We start from the raw sequence: 16,459 nt of genomic DNA, 5'->3' as shown, positions 1-16,459 counted from the left end.
AGAACCAAGTCCTTAGTTCTCTTAAGAGATGTGTCCGGTGTAGATGGGAGTCGGTGTGGGTTGGTGGAAAACACTAAACTAAAACCTGCTAATCCATCTAATATCTACCTGGAACGTATGCAGGCGAGGCTGGACTCATTTAGAGCACTGGTCTTTGACCTGGGGGCCGTCGCGTGAGCGGACTGCTGGGCACAATGGACCACTGGTCTGACCCAGCAGCAACAATTCTTATGTTCTTTTCGTGCCCTAAAGCAATAAAAGTAAAATTTAAGGCAGAAGAAGTTTAAACTATTTAAACAAGCTTTAAGACACCAGATCTCTTAGCAAATTAATATCATTTACCCAGAGAAACTTCTCTAAGTAGAGAAACATCCTAAAATAAAGATATATAATAAAAAGCTCCACAACACCATTTTTGTGTTTTTGTTGCTAATTTCAATTTATTATCAGAGCATTTAAATTTTAAGTCATCTTCTGTTAATATATCCAAAGATGAGTTATCTTTCTCCTTTTCTTCAGTTAAACTTTAATGTTATAGGACACATTAATATAATTATTATGTAGGACTAAATGTACATCTACAGCATATTCTTACAGATTAAGAAGTTCTGTGCTTCTTAAAGCTTACTGATGGTTGTGCTATATTTGATGTTGTGATGTTTGTTGTTCTAGCAACAAACGCAAAGTCTGGAAACCCTGAATCTTGGTCATAACCCCATTGGAAATGAGGGAGTTCGCAACCTGAAAAATGGGCTGATTGGGAACCGTACTGTTCTGCGATTGGGACTGGCTGCTACCAAACTGACTTGTGAAGGTAAGGATTCTGGAGTCTCAGGGCTCCATTCCCTTAAAACTTCAGTTTCTGAATATGATTGTGTCCAGGGTTAAGATTATCTAACATCATTTCAGTCCTCACATAAAAGCAAGTGCAAATATACAAGTGTGAGGTACTTTAATATAACAACAAAGATGATTATATAAACCCAGAGTTGTGCCTGGAAGGCAAGATTACTAGAAAGAAATTGACCTATTTTGGACATGTGATGAAAGTTGATTCACCAGAAAAGAGGTGCTACTCAGAATGGTCAGTGGTAAAAGGAAGCAGGGGAGACCAAAGGCACATTGACTGGATACCATCAAGAATGACTTGGAATTAACAACAAGCAATTAAAAGAAGCCGTGGAAAACAGGGAAGCATGGCGAAGGCTAGCTTACAGAATATCCAAGGGTCGGACACAACTGAATGGATAGTAGTGGTAGTAGTAGTAGTAGTACTTAGGCTAGGAAGGCATATAAGCCAGGCCTCAACAATTTTTTTTTAATTTAGGATTCAGCCCCAAATCTCTAGGCTGAGACTTTACCTCCCAACCTTTGGTTGTCTCCTCCATAAACTTTCACAGCTTCTGAAAGGCCTGCTTTATCAAGGCTATTTTGTCTAAGGTCAAGAAAAACTTAATAAATCTGGCTTTAATGCAAGCCACTGGCAGAAATGTACAGTCTGCAGGCTCACATCTCACCCCATTTTTCTCTTTCGCACCTTACCCTGTCACCTAGTTGTTTCTCTCTCCTTCATCCTGTTGTTACTTAGGGGCAGATTCTCAAAACTAAAATCTGCCTTTAACACTAAACTGGTTCCAGCCGGTTTAACGTGCACGTATTTTAGTAGCGGATTATCAAAACGGCTTCTGTTACATCCCTTCCAGATTCCATACACTAGGTGTTCAATCTCTTCCCGCATTCCTAGAGTTGTAGAAATCCAGACACTTTTCTGAGCATGTGCTCCTACCTTAGAGAGTGAGTTAGAGCCCCATACAGTTCAATCCCAAAGCCAAGCAACCATACTGGAACCAATCCAAGACAAATACTCCTCAAAACGCAATTGTTTGTCCTGTTTGAGAATTAACTGTGAACTTAAATTTTAATGATTTGTATGATGATAAAGGATTAACTGTGAACTTAAATTTTGATGATTTGTCTCTCTTCTGTACTGTTTTTAGGTATTATGTATGTAGATATACTGTAAACACCTAGGAACTAGACGGTATAGAAATTTCTGTTAAGAGCAGCTCTGCAAAATATAAAAACAAGTAACAAACAGGCAAAATGCAATACAGAAAAGACATTGAGGAAACATGTAGAACTAACCTGCTGTGTGCAACGAGCACCCAAATGAGACATCCTTCAATTAAGCATACATAAGTGGAAAACTCCCCACAGGATCCGTCAACTGGCTGGAAAGTCTTCAAGCCTTCAAGGAGAATAACTGAGGCAGAAAGAAGCAGGCTATTCCAAACAACTGCACATACACAGAGGGCAGCTCATATGGAATCCTACAGGGACTAACAGAAAGAAGATTACACGAGGCAACAAAAAATATTTTTACGAATCATCTGACAACACAGCACATTTTTCTAAATCAGTTTTTCATGCTGATTTCAGATCAGTTATTAATTTTTTTTCAGTCACGTAAACTTTTAAAGTTATAACTAATGTTAGTTTATGGCGTTTTAGCATATAGGGTTTTAAGAATTGCAGCACCAACTTAAAAGAAATGTATCTTCGGTCCAAAGTCAAATAAGCACACAGCATAACAGAATTATACTGGACTGTGTCACTTAGCAACCAATATTTCTTCAAAAATGCTTAGAGTATGATTTCTTTTTGTGAGTTGTGTCTGGATTGTCACGGCACAACATCCAGCAGTAGTCAGCCATCATACTCTCATTCCAGAAACCTTGGTAGCAACACTCCATTAACTGAATGTCCTGGTGAAAACGTTCTCCTTGCTCATCATTCACCATACCACGATTTTCCGGAAAAAAAAGGTCAAGATGTAAGTTCAAAAAGTGTATTTTTAATGACATGCGACAACCAAGTTTCTGATATGAGTCAAGGAGATTCTGAACTCCTTCCTTGTATGAAGGAGACTTATGGTTGCCCAGAAAGTTTTCCACTAACCACTTGAATGCCTCTGAATGCCTCCCAAGCTTCAAGCTCAGCTGCTGAGAGTGATTGCTTAAAATCTACATAACGGACTTGGTCTGTGGGCCTATAAATATCCCTTCCTTCAGTTTTGCATTGCTGTTTTTTGGAAATTACTTAACAAGATATTGAAAACCTGGCAAGTTTGCTTTACCCATGGCCTTTACCAGGTTCTTCATCAACACCAGCTTGATGTGAAAAGGTGGAAGAAATATTTTATGAGGATCCACCAATGGCATAAATTTTATACTTATAGGTACTGTATCCCTCAGCTGCCAGACACGCTTGACATAATGTTCAGCTGTAGATCTCCTATCCCACAAGCACAGGAAACAGCAGTATTTAGTGAATCCTCCTTGCATTCCCATTAGCATGCCAATGATCTTCAGATCACCACAGATGTTTCACTGGTGTGTTTTATAACTGATTGCTTCTAGTAAATTCTTCATATTCTCGTAGGACTCCTTTAGATGAACAGAATGGGCATTTGGTATACTTGGTTAGGAATTTCCATTGTGCAGTAACACTGCCTTCAAGCTTCTCTGTGAAGAATCAATGAAGAGACGCCATTCATCTGGACAAAGCACTTGTGACAAACTGTTGAAGAGCCCATTGATGTCATGACAAAAGCACAATGAACCATTTTCAGTGAAGAATATTGTTAAATTATGATTCCTTTTTTTGTAATGAGTTATATTAGCATCTTTTGCAAACAAGTGCTTTTGCTTAAGCCTTGAAGCAAGAAGTTCTGCTTTTTCTTTTATAAGATTTAGATCATGAATAAGATCATTGAGGACAGCTTGTGTAAAGATCTCTGGTTCTAAATATTCATCATTCACATAATCAGAATCCATACTCTAGATCAGTGTTCTTCAACCTTTTTACACCCGTGGACCGGCAGAAAAAAAAGAATTATTTTGTGGACCGGCAAACTACTAGGACTAAAATTTAAAAACCCCATTTCCGCCCCATCTCCGTGAGCTCAGTCCCCACAAATCATCTGATCCCAGTCACACAAGCCTCAGTTATGATTTTATATTGAATGTATTTTATTAAAGTATAAAAAGAAACAATATTCTGTACAATTGTCATTTTATAAATACAAATAATTCAGAGCAAAGATCAACAAAACCCCTGTCTCCCCTCCCCTTCACATATATCCCCTCTACTATCAAGAAAACTGAACAAGCCAAATTATTACAGAATGCTACACAGAAATATCATGCTAACAGAATACTGCAGTCATACATGACAGGAATAGTTTTAGGGGAGTTCAACTAGGGCAACTGCCCCCTGGTCAGAGAGCACCCTAAGCCAGCTGGAAGCTAAAGAAGCACTGCCTGGGTTTTGCAGTCCCCAGTTATGTCTAACACCAGCTCTAGCAGGATATATATTTCAAATCTGATATATTCTAATCACAAAATAGAAATAAAATTATTTTTTTCTACCTTTTGTCGTCTCTGGTTTCTACTTTCAATCTTCTTTTCACTCTCTTCCTTCCAGCGCCTGCCCTCTCTGTCTCTTCAATCCAGCATCTGCCCCTTCCATCCACTGTCTGTCCTCTCCCCCTTCCATATGGTATCTGTCTTCTTTCTATGCCCCTCTCCCCTTTCCATCCAGCTTGTACCACCTATCTCCTTTTTACATGATTCATTCCAGCTTCACTGGTCTCTTCATTTTTATCTCTTCTACACCAGATCTATCATCGTTGTCCCTCTCTGCTTATTTTTCTGCTGACCCCTTCCTATCATCAATCTCTCTACTTTCTCATGCCTGTGTCTCCCCTTCCCCTCCTCTAATCTCTCTGCAGCTGTTTCCTTCCTTTTTTCATTCTCCCTTCCCTCCTCCTCCTGTCCAGCAGTAACTCTCTTCCCTTCCTCCCCTCCCAGCAGCATCTCTCCTTCTCCCTCTCCAGTAGCAGCTGTCCCTTTCTTTTCCCTTGCCCTCAAGCTTCACTCCAGGTCCAGTAGCAGCTGTCCCTTTTTTTCCTTTGCCCAGCAACTTCCCAGACTCCTTCCCTCCTCCCCTCCCAGCAGCATCTCTCCTTCTTCCTCTCCAGTAGCAGCTATCCTTTTTTTCCCCTTAACCAGCAGCTTCCCAGACTCCTTTCCCTCCCCCCTCCCAGCAGCATCTCTCCTTCTCCCTCTCCAGGTCCAGTAGCAGCTGTCCCATTTTCCCCCTTACCCAGCAGCTTCCCAGACTCCTTTCCCTCCTCCCTCTCAGCAGCATCTATCCTTCTCCCTCTCCAGGTCCAGTAGCAGCTGTCCCTTTTTCCCCCTTACCCAGCAGCTTCCCAGACTCCTTCCCTCTTCCCCTCCCAGCAGCATCTCTCCTTCTTCCTCTCCAGTAGCAGCTATCCCTTTTTCCCCCTTAACCAGCAGCTTCTCAGACTCCTTTCCCTCCCCCCTCCCAGCAGCATCTCTCCTTCTCCCTCTCCAGATCCAGTAGCAGCTGTCCCTTTTTCCCCCTTACCCAGCAGCTTCCCAGACTCCTTTCCCTCCCCCCTCTCAGCAGCATCTCTCCTCCCTCTCCAGGTCCAGTAGCAGCTGTCCCTTTTTCCCCCTTACCCAGCAGCTTCCCAGACTCCTTTCCCTCCTCCCCTCCCAGCAGCATCTCTCCTTCTCCCTCTCCAGTAGCAGCTGTCCCTTTTTTCCCTTGCCCAGCCGCTTCCCAGACTCCTTTCCCTCCTCCCCTCCCAGCAGCATCTCTCCGTCTCCCTCTCCAGGTCCAGTAGCAGCTGTCCCTTTTTCCCCCTTACCCAGCAGCTTCCCAGACTCCTTTCCCTCCCCCTCCCAGCAGCATCTCTCCTTCTCCCTATCCATGTCCAGTAGCAGGTGTCCCTTTTTCCCCTTGCCCAGCAGCTTCACAGACTCCTTTCCCTCCTCCACTCCCAGCAGCATCTCTCCTTCTCCCTATCCAGGTCCAGTAGCAGCTGTCCCTTTTTCCCCTTGCTCAGCAGCTTCCCAGACTCCTTTCCCTCCCCCTTCCCAGCAGCATCTCTCCTTCTCCCTATCCAGGTCCAGTAGCAGCTGTCCCTTTTTTTTCACCATGCCCAGCAGCTTCCCAGACTCCTTTCCCTCCTCCCCTCCCAGCAGCATCTCTCCTTCTCCCTCTCCAGTAGCAGCTGTCCCTTTTTTCCCTTGCCCAGCCGCTTCCCAGACTCCTTTCCCTCCTCCCCTCCCAGCAGCATCTCTCCTTCTCCCTATCCAGGTCCAGTAGCAGCTGTCCCTTTTTCCCCTTGCTCAGCAGCTTCCCAGACTCCTTTTCCTCCCCCCTCCCAGCAGCATCTCTCCTTCTCCCTATCCAGTAGCAGCTGTTCCTTTTTTTTTTTTTTTTTTCACCATGCCTAGCAGCTTTCTCCCCTCCCAGCAACTCTCCTTACTTGCCAGCGCTGCGATTTAGTAAGGCAGCCTCGGGTCCTTTGTTGGGTCGCACCGCCTCTGAGGAAAGCGGAAGTTGCATCATCAGAGACGGCCCGACTCAGCAAAAGCTCCAAGGCTTCCTTCTTCAATCGCTGCATTTGTAAGGAGAGCCGCTGGGAGGGGAGAAAGCACAGTGTGAGGCTCCCTATTATCTCTCTGGCCCTGCGCGAAGGACAGCTCCTCGATCTTGCCGGTCCTGTGCGGACCGGCAGGAAATTGAATAAGTTGATCTCGCCGGTCCTGCGCAGACCGGCTGGAATTTTCTGTTGCACAGAGACACTGAGTATAATGAACTCATCTGATTAAAATCCACTGAAAAGACAGTTATTTCTTTAGGTCAGTAAGGCCATTGTAACGGATAGAATTAATTGGAGTAGGAAGCAGGTAACTTACAGCATTGGCCTGTAAATTCATATTCTGTTTTCAGGAAGGTAAATACTTGGTTAATTATCAACCCAAGAACATGGCATGCTGAAAGACTAGCATCTGCAATACATTAAAGTAGTAAATCTCTAGTACAGGTTAAGATTTAAGCCCACACTATAAATCTAATATAATAAAATGGTAGGACGCGCATGCGCACTAAAAAAATCGTGTTCCCTGAGCTGTCCCGTTTTTTTTAGTGCGCATGCGCGGGTTGCACGTCACCAGCCAATCGCCTCCACAGGCCGGACCGCAGCCAGACGGACCGCGGGAAGGGAAAGGGGGAGGGGAGGAGGGCTTCGAGGGAGCCGGCTGTCGGAGGAGGGCAGACGCGGGCCCAGGAGCAAGTCCAGCTGTACAATCCTGTCCCTTAAGCTGCGGCGGCGGCTTTGAAAACGGCTCCCTTAGTTCTTTGTTCGATTTTTTTTTAAAGTTTAACGCTGCCGCCGTGGCTCCTCTCATGATCCCGGCCTGTGTCAGAGAAGGCTTCCGACGCAGGCGGGATCGTGAGAGGAGCCGCGTCGGCATCTTTAAACTTTTAAAAAAAAAAAATCCAGCAAATAACTGCACCACAGATCATTACTAACTTCCCCCTCTTTTACTAACGCATAGCGTGGGTTTTAGCGCCAGCAGCAGCAGTTACCACCACTGCCAGCACTAAAACCCACACTACGCATTAATAAAATAGGGGGTTTGTTTTTAAATCTATATTCAATAAAAATATCATTCCAGGTTCATGGAGGTCATGTGCTTATGGCCTCTGCTGGAAGAGAAGCCAACAGTAGCTACAACAGAAACCTAGGCTATGGAGTCAGTACGCCAAACCTTTGACTCTTGACTCCAATTACTCTACTTTTCTACTCTGTGATTCTGACTTACTGATATTAGGCTTTAAATTTTTTGTTCTGAATCTAAAGGACTGGTAAATAACTAAGGGAGCCGTTTTATCTGCATGCTGCTACGAAGGAACAGGTGAAGGGGAGGGAAATGCTGATGCTGATGCACAGGGAGCAGGCAGGCATGGCAGGCAAACAGGGGGAGAGGGAAAGGGGCTGCTTTGGGGGTAGGGGTGTGTTGGGGGCACACAGCAATCATGGGCAGGGGATCACAGAGCAGGCAGGCATGGCTCAACAAGGGGAGAGGGAAAGGGGGCTGCTTTGAGGTGAGGGGTTTGCTGGGCCAGCAGCAATCATAGGGGGGAAACAGAATGGGGCCACGGAGCAGGCAGCTAGGGAGGGACAGAAGAGCCTGCCCTCAACACCGAGGTCCCAAAAGCGGCAACAGAGCGAACTGCCATATCCAGAGAGGACCAAGTAGCCACTCTCCAAAGTTCACCTGGATGAATTGCATGAGACTCCACCCACAACACAGCAAGACTTCTAGTCAAGTGAGCCTTAAGAGAAACTAGTGAATCCATTGAGCAATTGAGTACTTGGATGCCAGCTGACCATGGCGAGGTGCAACAGTCAGGACAAAGAGGTGATTAGACAGCTGGAATTCATTAGTCCTCTCCAAATAGTGGAGCAAAACTCTCCTGACATCCAACTTGCGCAAGATCTGATCCTTTTGCTCCAATCCTGTGGAATAAATGCAGGCAAATGAACCTACTGGTTGACATGGAAACCACCTTCAATGGAAAGGAAGGTACAGTACAGAGAACAACTCCCGCATCTTTAATAATCAGAAAGAGTTCCCTGCAGGAAAGAGCCAGAAGTTCCAAATATGCCGTGCCAAGACAATAGCAACTAGAAAGACAGTCTTGATTGTCAGATCCAAAAAAGTAGCATCCTTCAGTGGCTTGAATGGGACTTCCCCAAGGCTCTAAAGAATGATGTTAAGATTCCATGAAGGGAAAGGAGTATGCAGGGAAGGCCACAAACAAGGTTCCCCTCTCATAAATCTGGTCACATCTGAATGAGCAATAAGCAAACTAGAGCCTCTGTGTGCTCTGGTGCATGAAAGGCTTGCAACCTGAACTTTAAGGGAGGCTACTGTTATACCCTTCTCTATGCCTGCTAGAAGAAAAGGCAGGACCACTGATATGGGAGCCCTCTCAGGCTCTGCCTGGTCCTTAGCACACCACTTATGGAAAGCCTTCCAGGCTTTGCCATAAGAAACCATAGTAGAGGGTTTCTGTGACCGCAAAAGCATTGAGAGGACTAAATCTGAAGAACTGCTCTTCAGCAAAGCTGAGCGCTCAGGAGTCATGCCAGAAGACCAAAGTGCTGTTGATTCTCCATGGGCACTGGACCCTGATGGAGAAGGTTGCTGGGGAGAGGGAGGTTCAGCTTCCTGTCCCACTGAAGACTGACAAGATTTGCAAACACAAACGATGAGGCCAGTCCAGAGCAACTAGATTCACAAAGCTTGGATGCATTGCTATCCAGCGGATGACCTGACCAACCAGAGGCCACTGAGGTGACACAAAGGAGTTCGTGAGGTGGCCAGGGTTGAATGAAGGCATCCAGCCCTAAGTTTCCATGCTCTGTTCGATGACTGAAGAAGCATCTGACCCTCAAGTTCTCTACTAACACCATCAAGTCCATCTGGGGCTGACCGCAGCACTGCTTTCTGTGAGAAGGACTATTCTCCCAAGTCCAGGAATTTTTGACTGAGAAAATCCATTGACTCCCCCCCCACGAGCACTGCTGAGAGAGACAGAAAACCGCCCAGCGAAAGAGCATGTGAGCCTCCTGGCCCAAGGGAGCTCTTCTCATGCCCCCTTGACGAATTATATACGTCACTACCATGGCGTTGTCTGAGAACACTCGCACCGCTGTTCCTTCGAGTAACGCCAACTGAATTACCTGAAGCTCCAAACGATTGATCGGCCAACACCACTAACGAGGAGTTCACTGCCCCTAAATGGAGCAGCCCCCATAGTAATCACCCCAATAACAGGCTGGGATCCATTATAAGTGTTAACCACTCTAAGATTCAAAGAAACTTTCCATTGAGGAGAGCCCCTCCCTGAAGTCACCAGCCAGACTTCTGCACGCTGGTGCCATCCAGGGGAGCGGCATCTGAAAGGAATGATGTTGTGGGGACCATTGAAAGAGGAAGGACTACTGTAGAGCGCACATGTGCACACTGGCCCAGGAGCACAGCCTCCAAGGAGGCTGTCATGTACCCATCACCTGCAGATAATGCCAGGGTTTGGGAGCTGGAAGGTTCAGGAAATCTCTGATCTGCCGTTAAAGTTTCGGACTGCTTGGCTTGGGAAGAGATGCAAGGCCCTGCCAGATGTCAAAGAGAAGGCCGAGATACTACAAGGTCTGAGACTGCATCATCTGGCTCTATTTGAAGTTGGCAATCCAACCCCAGCTCTGTAGCAGAGAGACCACCGGCTCCACTGTAAGGGCGAATTCATGTCGAGACGGAATCCAGATCAACCAGTCATCAAAAAAGGATGGACCTGGACACCCTTCCTGTTGATAAAAACCACTACAGGAACCATCACCTTGGTGAAAGTGTGGGGAGCTATCTTGAGCCCAAAGGGAAAAGCCACAGACTGGAAATGCTGTTGCAGAACATAGAAACACAGAAATCTGTGTTGCTCCGGTGATATTAGAATACTAGTCTTTAAGCCCGTTACATTAACGGTTGCTAGAATATATGTCTGTCTGTCTTCCTTTCTTTCTGTCTCCCTCCCTCCCGCTGTCTGTCTTTCTTTCTGTCTGTCTCTCTCCCTGCTCCCTATGCAGCAGCAGCATTTCTTCCCCCGCCCCCACTTCCCTGTGCAGCAGCCACAGCAGCATTCCCTCCCCCATTTCCCTGTGCAGTAGCAGCATTTCCCTCTCCCCCACTTCTCTGCGCAGCAGCTGCAGCAGCATTCCCTCCCCTTCCATTTTCCTGTGCAGCAGCATTTCCCTCCCCTCACCCCACTTCCCTGTGCAGCAGCAACAGCATTTTCCTCCCCCCCCCACTTCCCTGTGCAGCAGCCACAGCAGCATTCCCTTCCCCTCCATTCCCCTGTGCAACAGCATTTCCCTCCCCCCACCCCACTTACCTGTGCAGCAACAGCAGCAGTATTTCCCTCTCCCTCCACTTCTCTGTGCAGCAGCAGCAGTGGTATTTCCCTTCCCCTCCATGTCCCTGTGCAGCAGTAGCAGCATTTCCCCCTACCCCCCCCCCTCTTTCCCTTCCCGCGGTCTGGCCTGCTCCCTTAGTCGATTGCCGCCCCCCTTCCCTTCCTGTGGTCTAGCCTGCAGGATTAGTTTGAGCCTCGATGCGGCGGCTTCTCTCATGATCGCCACCTGTGTCGGAAGCCTTCTCCAAAGCAGGTACAGCGGTTTTTTAACTTAAAAATAAACTTCGGTCGGTAGGGCCATATTTACTGGATAGAGGATTGCACGAGGTAGAGAGAAGGGAGGCCACAGCTAAGCGTGCATGCACACTCCTGCCAGCCAGGGACCTACGGATCATGCAGGTAGGAGTGTGAATGCGCGCTTAGCGTTTTATTATAGTAGATGGAGGAAAGCCTCCGTGTGATCCAAGGATGCTAGAACTCCCCAGAAGAGACAGCAGCAATGACTGTGCGCATGGTTTCCATTCATAAATAAGGAATCTGCAGGAAGCAAGTGATCCAAAACAGACCTCCAGTCCTCTGAGTTATACTTTGGCATGATAGAAACATAGAACCATGATGGCAGATAAAGGCCAAATAGTCAATCCAGTCTGCCTGTCCACAGTAAGCATTCTCTCTCTAAGAGATGCCATGTGCTTATCCCATGCTTTCTTGAATTCAGACACATTCTCTGTCTCCACCATCTCTTCCAGGAGACTGTTCCATGCATCTATCACCCTTTCTGTAAAAATTATTTCTTTAGATAACTCCTAACTTCATCCTATGCCCTCTCATTCCAGAGCTTCATTTCAAATGAAAGAGACTCGACTCATGCGCAATTACATCACATAGGTATTTAAACATCTCTATCATATCTCCCCTCTCCCGCCTTGTTTCCAAAGTATACATATTGAGATCTTTAAGTCTGTCCTCATAAGCCGAAGCGCCATTTCTGTTTTGAGATTCAGCATCGACATGCTCTCCCCAGCGTTTTTCCTGTTACCATCCAGTACCTGCTCCTGAAGAAAAGGACTTTATACTCCGAAACGGAGCTCTGTAGAGCATTTAATACTGCACGCATGATGAGCATCTTATTGTTCAACTATACTCACATCCACTGAGATGTTTTGTAATCTTTGAAGTAATTTTTTTGAAGTTTTTTGTTAAGTTTTCACTCAGTGCAGTGGCTGTTAGGGGAGCCTATACAGGGAGTTATTCTCCCTTGATGTGAACCGCCTAGAAGTCATCTGACTATGGCGATATAGAAGAATAAAGTTATTATTACTGAACTTTGAATCGCATTACTTGACATTATGCATTATTGCACTTTGGGAGTGTGTTGTGGAATATTATAAAAATTCAATTTATTATAAACTAGTCTTTAAGCCCGTTACATTAACAGGTGCTAGAATAGATGTGTGTCTGTCTTTCTTTCTTTCTTTCTCTCTCTCTCTCTCCTTGGCCACTTTCTGTCTGTCTGTCTTTCTTTCTGTCTCTCTTTCTCCTTGGCCACTGTATGTCTTAATTTCTTTCTTTCTTTCTGTCTCTCTCTCTCTTTCCTAGGCTGTCCACCACCACACCTTGCCTGCTCCCCCTGTCCAGCAGTAGCCCTTCTCCCATCCTTTTACCTCCCCGTGTCCAGCAGCACCCCTTCCCTGCACCCCCTGTCCACCAACACCCCTTCTCCCTTCGTTTTACCTCTCCCCTGTCCAGCAGCACCCCTTTACTGCTCCCCCTGTCCAGCAGCAGCCCTTCTCCCTTCGTTTTACCCCCCCTACCAGCAGCACCCCTTACCTGATCCCCCCGTCCAGTAGTACCTCTTCTCCTTTCCCTGCTCCCCCTGTCCAGCATCCACTAGCCTGGGCAACCTCGTGGTTTTTGCTAGGCCGGCCCACCTCGCATTATCGAAGTGGGACGGCCTAGCAAATGCCCCGCAGCTGCTGCATTTGCTGGTCCGGGAGTGAGAAGAGGTGACCCGTCAGCGGCAGCACAGGAGTCAAACCGCCACCACCGCTCAAATCGCACGTGCCGCAAGCTGCCCCACGCACCACAAGTTGCCTAACGTGCCTCAAATCAAATTCGGCACAGAGGCACACATCATGGCGGCAGGGATCACAGCCTCCTAAGTGCACATGTGTGCTTAGGGTTTTATTATAGAGGATTATTTTTGGACACATATTGTTTGGGCACCTTACACTTGTGCACATAGGTCCGAGGATATTTCACGCTGCTGGGTGACCACAGCTCAGAACTCCTATTACAGGTTTTCCTGATTTGAGAGTGGTGAATACTGAGGACCTTACACATTTGTATATAAATTTATTGTTTTTGTGCTTTGAATTTTGAATTGCAGCCTCCCCAGTGGCAATATATTTTGCAGAAAGTATTTTTCTATTTGTTATGATCCCTGCTCAACAACCTTTGGAAAATCATCCCATGGTCCAGGAAGCCAAAACGCTCTCAATGACACCATCCACATAGCCATGCATTCATCTCCAGGATGCATACTTCTCTGACCGGGATCTTACCCTCAATAGGGAGGATGGACGAGAAAATCACCTTGCACACCTGTTTCAGCTTCTCTCCTAAAGCTACAAAGTTATTTTTGATACGTTCGCAGGAGTACCTGGCAACATCATTAGTGCCAACATAGATGAGCAGCATCGGATATTGGTTCATCAGGGTTGATGAGTCTTGGCAATTTCTCCATATCATCTTGGAATTTGGCACCAAGCAGACAGCATACCTCCGGGACATCATGTCTGGTCTACAGATAGACGCTTCGGTACCCCTGAGAAGGGAATCGCAAATCACCATTATCTTAAGCCTCATAGTGGTCATGGATCCAGCAATGTTTGTGATTTCAAGCTTTGGTCCTTCCTTTCCCTGGGATGCTGTCATCTCTACTTCCAAGGCAGCATACCGGTTCTTCAGTTCAAGGGTTGGTGGAGTCACAGTACCAATCTTGCAGGGTTCCATAATCAAGTTTCAAGTTTCAAGTTTCAAGTTTAATATTTATTTGTTTAATCGCCTTTTCAATATTCAAGGCGATTTACATGTTAATAAAATTACACAATAAAATAGTTAAAAAACTGACAAGACTAGACAATAACTATACGAACTGGGAACAAAAGGAAGGACGGGAAAGAAGTTACAATGTAATTAAGCAAGGAGGGGAACCAATTAAGGAAAACACGAAAGGATGGGATAGAAATAGTTGAATATATGAAGACAAGAGAAATAGAAGTAAATGAAATTGAAAAATGTTAAAAAGAAAACTGTAAATCAGAAGACAAATGCGTCGTTAAATAAAAAAGTTTTCAGTTTAATCTGAGTCCATCCTTTTCTTCCCTCTACTGGAAATCTCTGACACCTCATGAACTATTTCATCGATGTACTTCTCATTCTCATGGATAGTTCTCAGTTCATTTACTTCCTTGCACATGGACCAACTCCCTCTGCCTGGGTAACATTTTCTGTTTGCAGAAGTACTTACACCCGGAAGAAAAAAAAAGAGCAGAAAAATCCTATCAAAGGGAATTAACCTCAAGGGTCTCCTGTGGAGTCTGAGCTCAGAGTTCAGTCTCAAACTAAAACGCTGAAACCAGTCAGAGTTCTCTCCTCAAGGAGCGCTTTACAGTTAGGGTGAGAGGATTCACACCCCCATGAAGTATAACATGCTTGACCTGACTTAATAGTTTCCAGGCCTCTCTCCCACTTACCACTCCCCAAAGTCTCAAAAAAGTCCTAAACAGATCCAAAGAATCCTTTTTGTCAATAACTCTCTCCTTAAGTAAACATATGCAAATTATATATGTAGTTCACAGGTTACTGTGAAAACTGTCTTTAATGCTGAGCCTCTACAACCTCTCTTTTAGAACCAGCATTCCTCAAGGGTCACTTGTGCATTCTGATCTTTAAGAAAGTCCTCAGTATAAAGAGAATCTGACAAAGCCTGATTTGTGTTCAGGAACAGGTTCTAGTGCTCAGATGTCCAACAGACGCTACAAAGTAGCACGGACCCTTTACTCATAGTAACATAGTAACATAGTAGATGACGGCAGATAAAGACCCGAATGGTCCATCCAGTCTGCCCAACCTGATTCAATTTAAATTTTTTAATTTTAGCTATTTCTGGGCAAGAATCCAAAGCTTTACCCTGTACTGTGCTTGGGTTCCAACTGCCGAAATCTCTGTTAAGACTTACTCCAGCCCATCTACACCCTCCCAGCCATTGAAGCCCTCCCCAGCCCATCCTCCACCAAACGGCCATATACAGACACAAACCGTGCAAGTCTGCCCAGTACTGGCCTTAGTTCAATATTTAATCTTATTTTCTGATTCTAGACCCTTTGTGTTCATTCCACGCTTCTTTGAACTCAGTCACAGTTTTACTCTCCACCACCTCTCTCGGGAGCGCATTCCAAGCATCCACCACCCTCTCCGTAAAGTAGAATTTCCTAACATTGCTCTTGAATCTACCACCCCTCAACCTCAAATTATGTCCTCTGGTTTTACCATTTTCCTTTCTCTGAAAAAGATTTTGTTCTACGTTAATACCCTTCAAGTATTTGAACATCTGAATCATATCTCCCCTGTCTCTCCTTTCCTCTAGGGTATACATATTCAGGGCTTCCAGTCTCTCCTCATACATCTTCTGGCGCAAGCCTCCTATCATTTTCGTCACCCTCCTCTGGACCGCCTCAAGTTTTCTTACGTCCTTCGCCAGATACGGTCTCCAAAATTGAACACAATACTCCAAGTGGGGCCTTACCAATGACCTGTACAGGGGCATCAACACCTTCTTCCTTCTACTGACTACACCTCTCTTTATACAGCCCAGCATCCTTCTGGCAGCAGCCACTGTCTTGTCACACTGTTTTTTCACCTTTAGATCTTCGGACACTATCACCCCAAGGTCCCTCTCCCTGTCCGTGCATATCAGCTTCTCTCCTCCCAGCATATACGGTTCCTTCCTATTATTAATCCCCAAATGCATTACTCTGCATTTCTTTGCATTGAATTTTAGTTGCCAGGCATTAGACCATTCCTCTAACTTTTGCAGATCCTTTTTCATCTTTTCCACTCCCTCTTCGGTGTCTACTCTGTTACAAATCTTGGTATCATCTGCAAAAAGGCACACTTTTTCTTCTATCCCTTCAGCAATGCCACTCACAAACATTGAACAGGATTGGCCCCAGCACTGATCCCTGAGGGACTCCACTACTCACCTTTCCTTCCTTCGAGCGACTTCCATTAACCACCACCCTCTGACTTCTGTCCGACAGCCAGTTTCTGACCCAGTTCACCACTTTGGGTCCTAACTTCAGCCCTTCAAGTTTGTTCAACAGCCTCCTATGAGGAACTGTATCAATGGCTTTGCTGAAATCCAAGTAAATTACATCTAGCATATGTCCTCGATCCAGCTCTCTGGTCACCCAATCAAAAAATTCAATCAGGTTCGTTTGGCACGATTTACCTTTTGTAAAGCCATGTTGCCTCAGATCCTGTAACCCATTAGATTCAAGGAAGTACACTATCCTTTCTTTCAGCAAAACTTCCATTA

The 16,459-nt window shown here is 45.7% G+C and overlaps 1 protein-coding gene across 3 annotated transcripts in view; it reads left to right on the top strand.

Moving 5' to 3' along the window:
• PPP1R37 (protein phosphatase 1 regulatory subunit 37) overlaps window positions 1-16,459 on the top strand; it is a 712,503-nt gene that overhangs the window by 567,474 nt on the left and 128,570 nt on the right. For all 3 annotated transcript variants that reach the window (XR_004540288.1, XM_033954028.1, XM_033954027.1), the window contains exon 9: window positions 673-814. Coding sequence is in view for 2 of the 3 variants with exons in the window: in XM_033954028.1 (XP_033809919.1) it covers window positions 673-814 (142 nt within the window). In the remaining variant the exon portion in view is untranslated. The remainder of the gene's footprint in view (window positions 1-672; window positions 815-16,459) is intronic.

Source organism: Geotrypetes seraphini, chromosome 8 (genome assembly GCF_902459505.1).
Source record: "Geotrypetes seraphini chromosome 8, aGeoSer1.1, whole genome shotgun sequence".
Lineage (NCBI taxonomy): Eukaryota > Metazoa > Chordata > Amphibia > Gymnophiona > Dermophiidae > Geotrypetes > Geotrypetes seraphini.
This window is presented reverse-complemented; position numbering and strand designations above follow the sequence as displayed.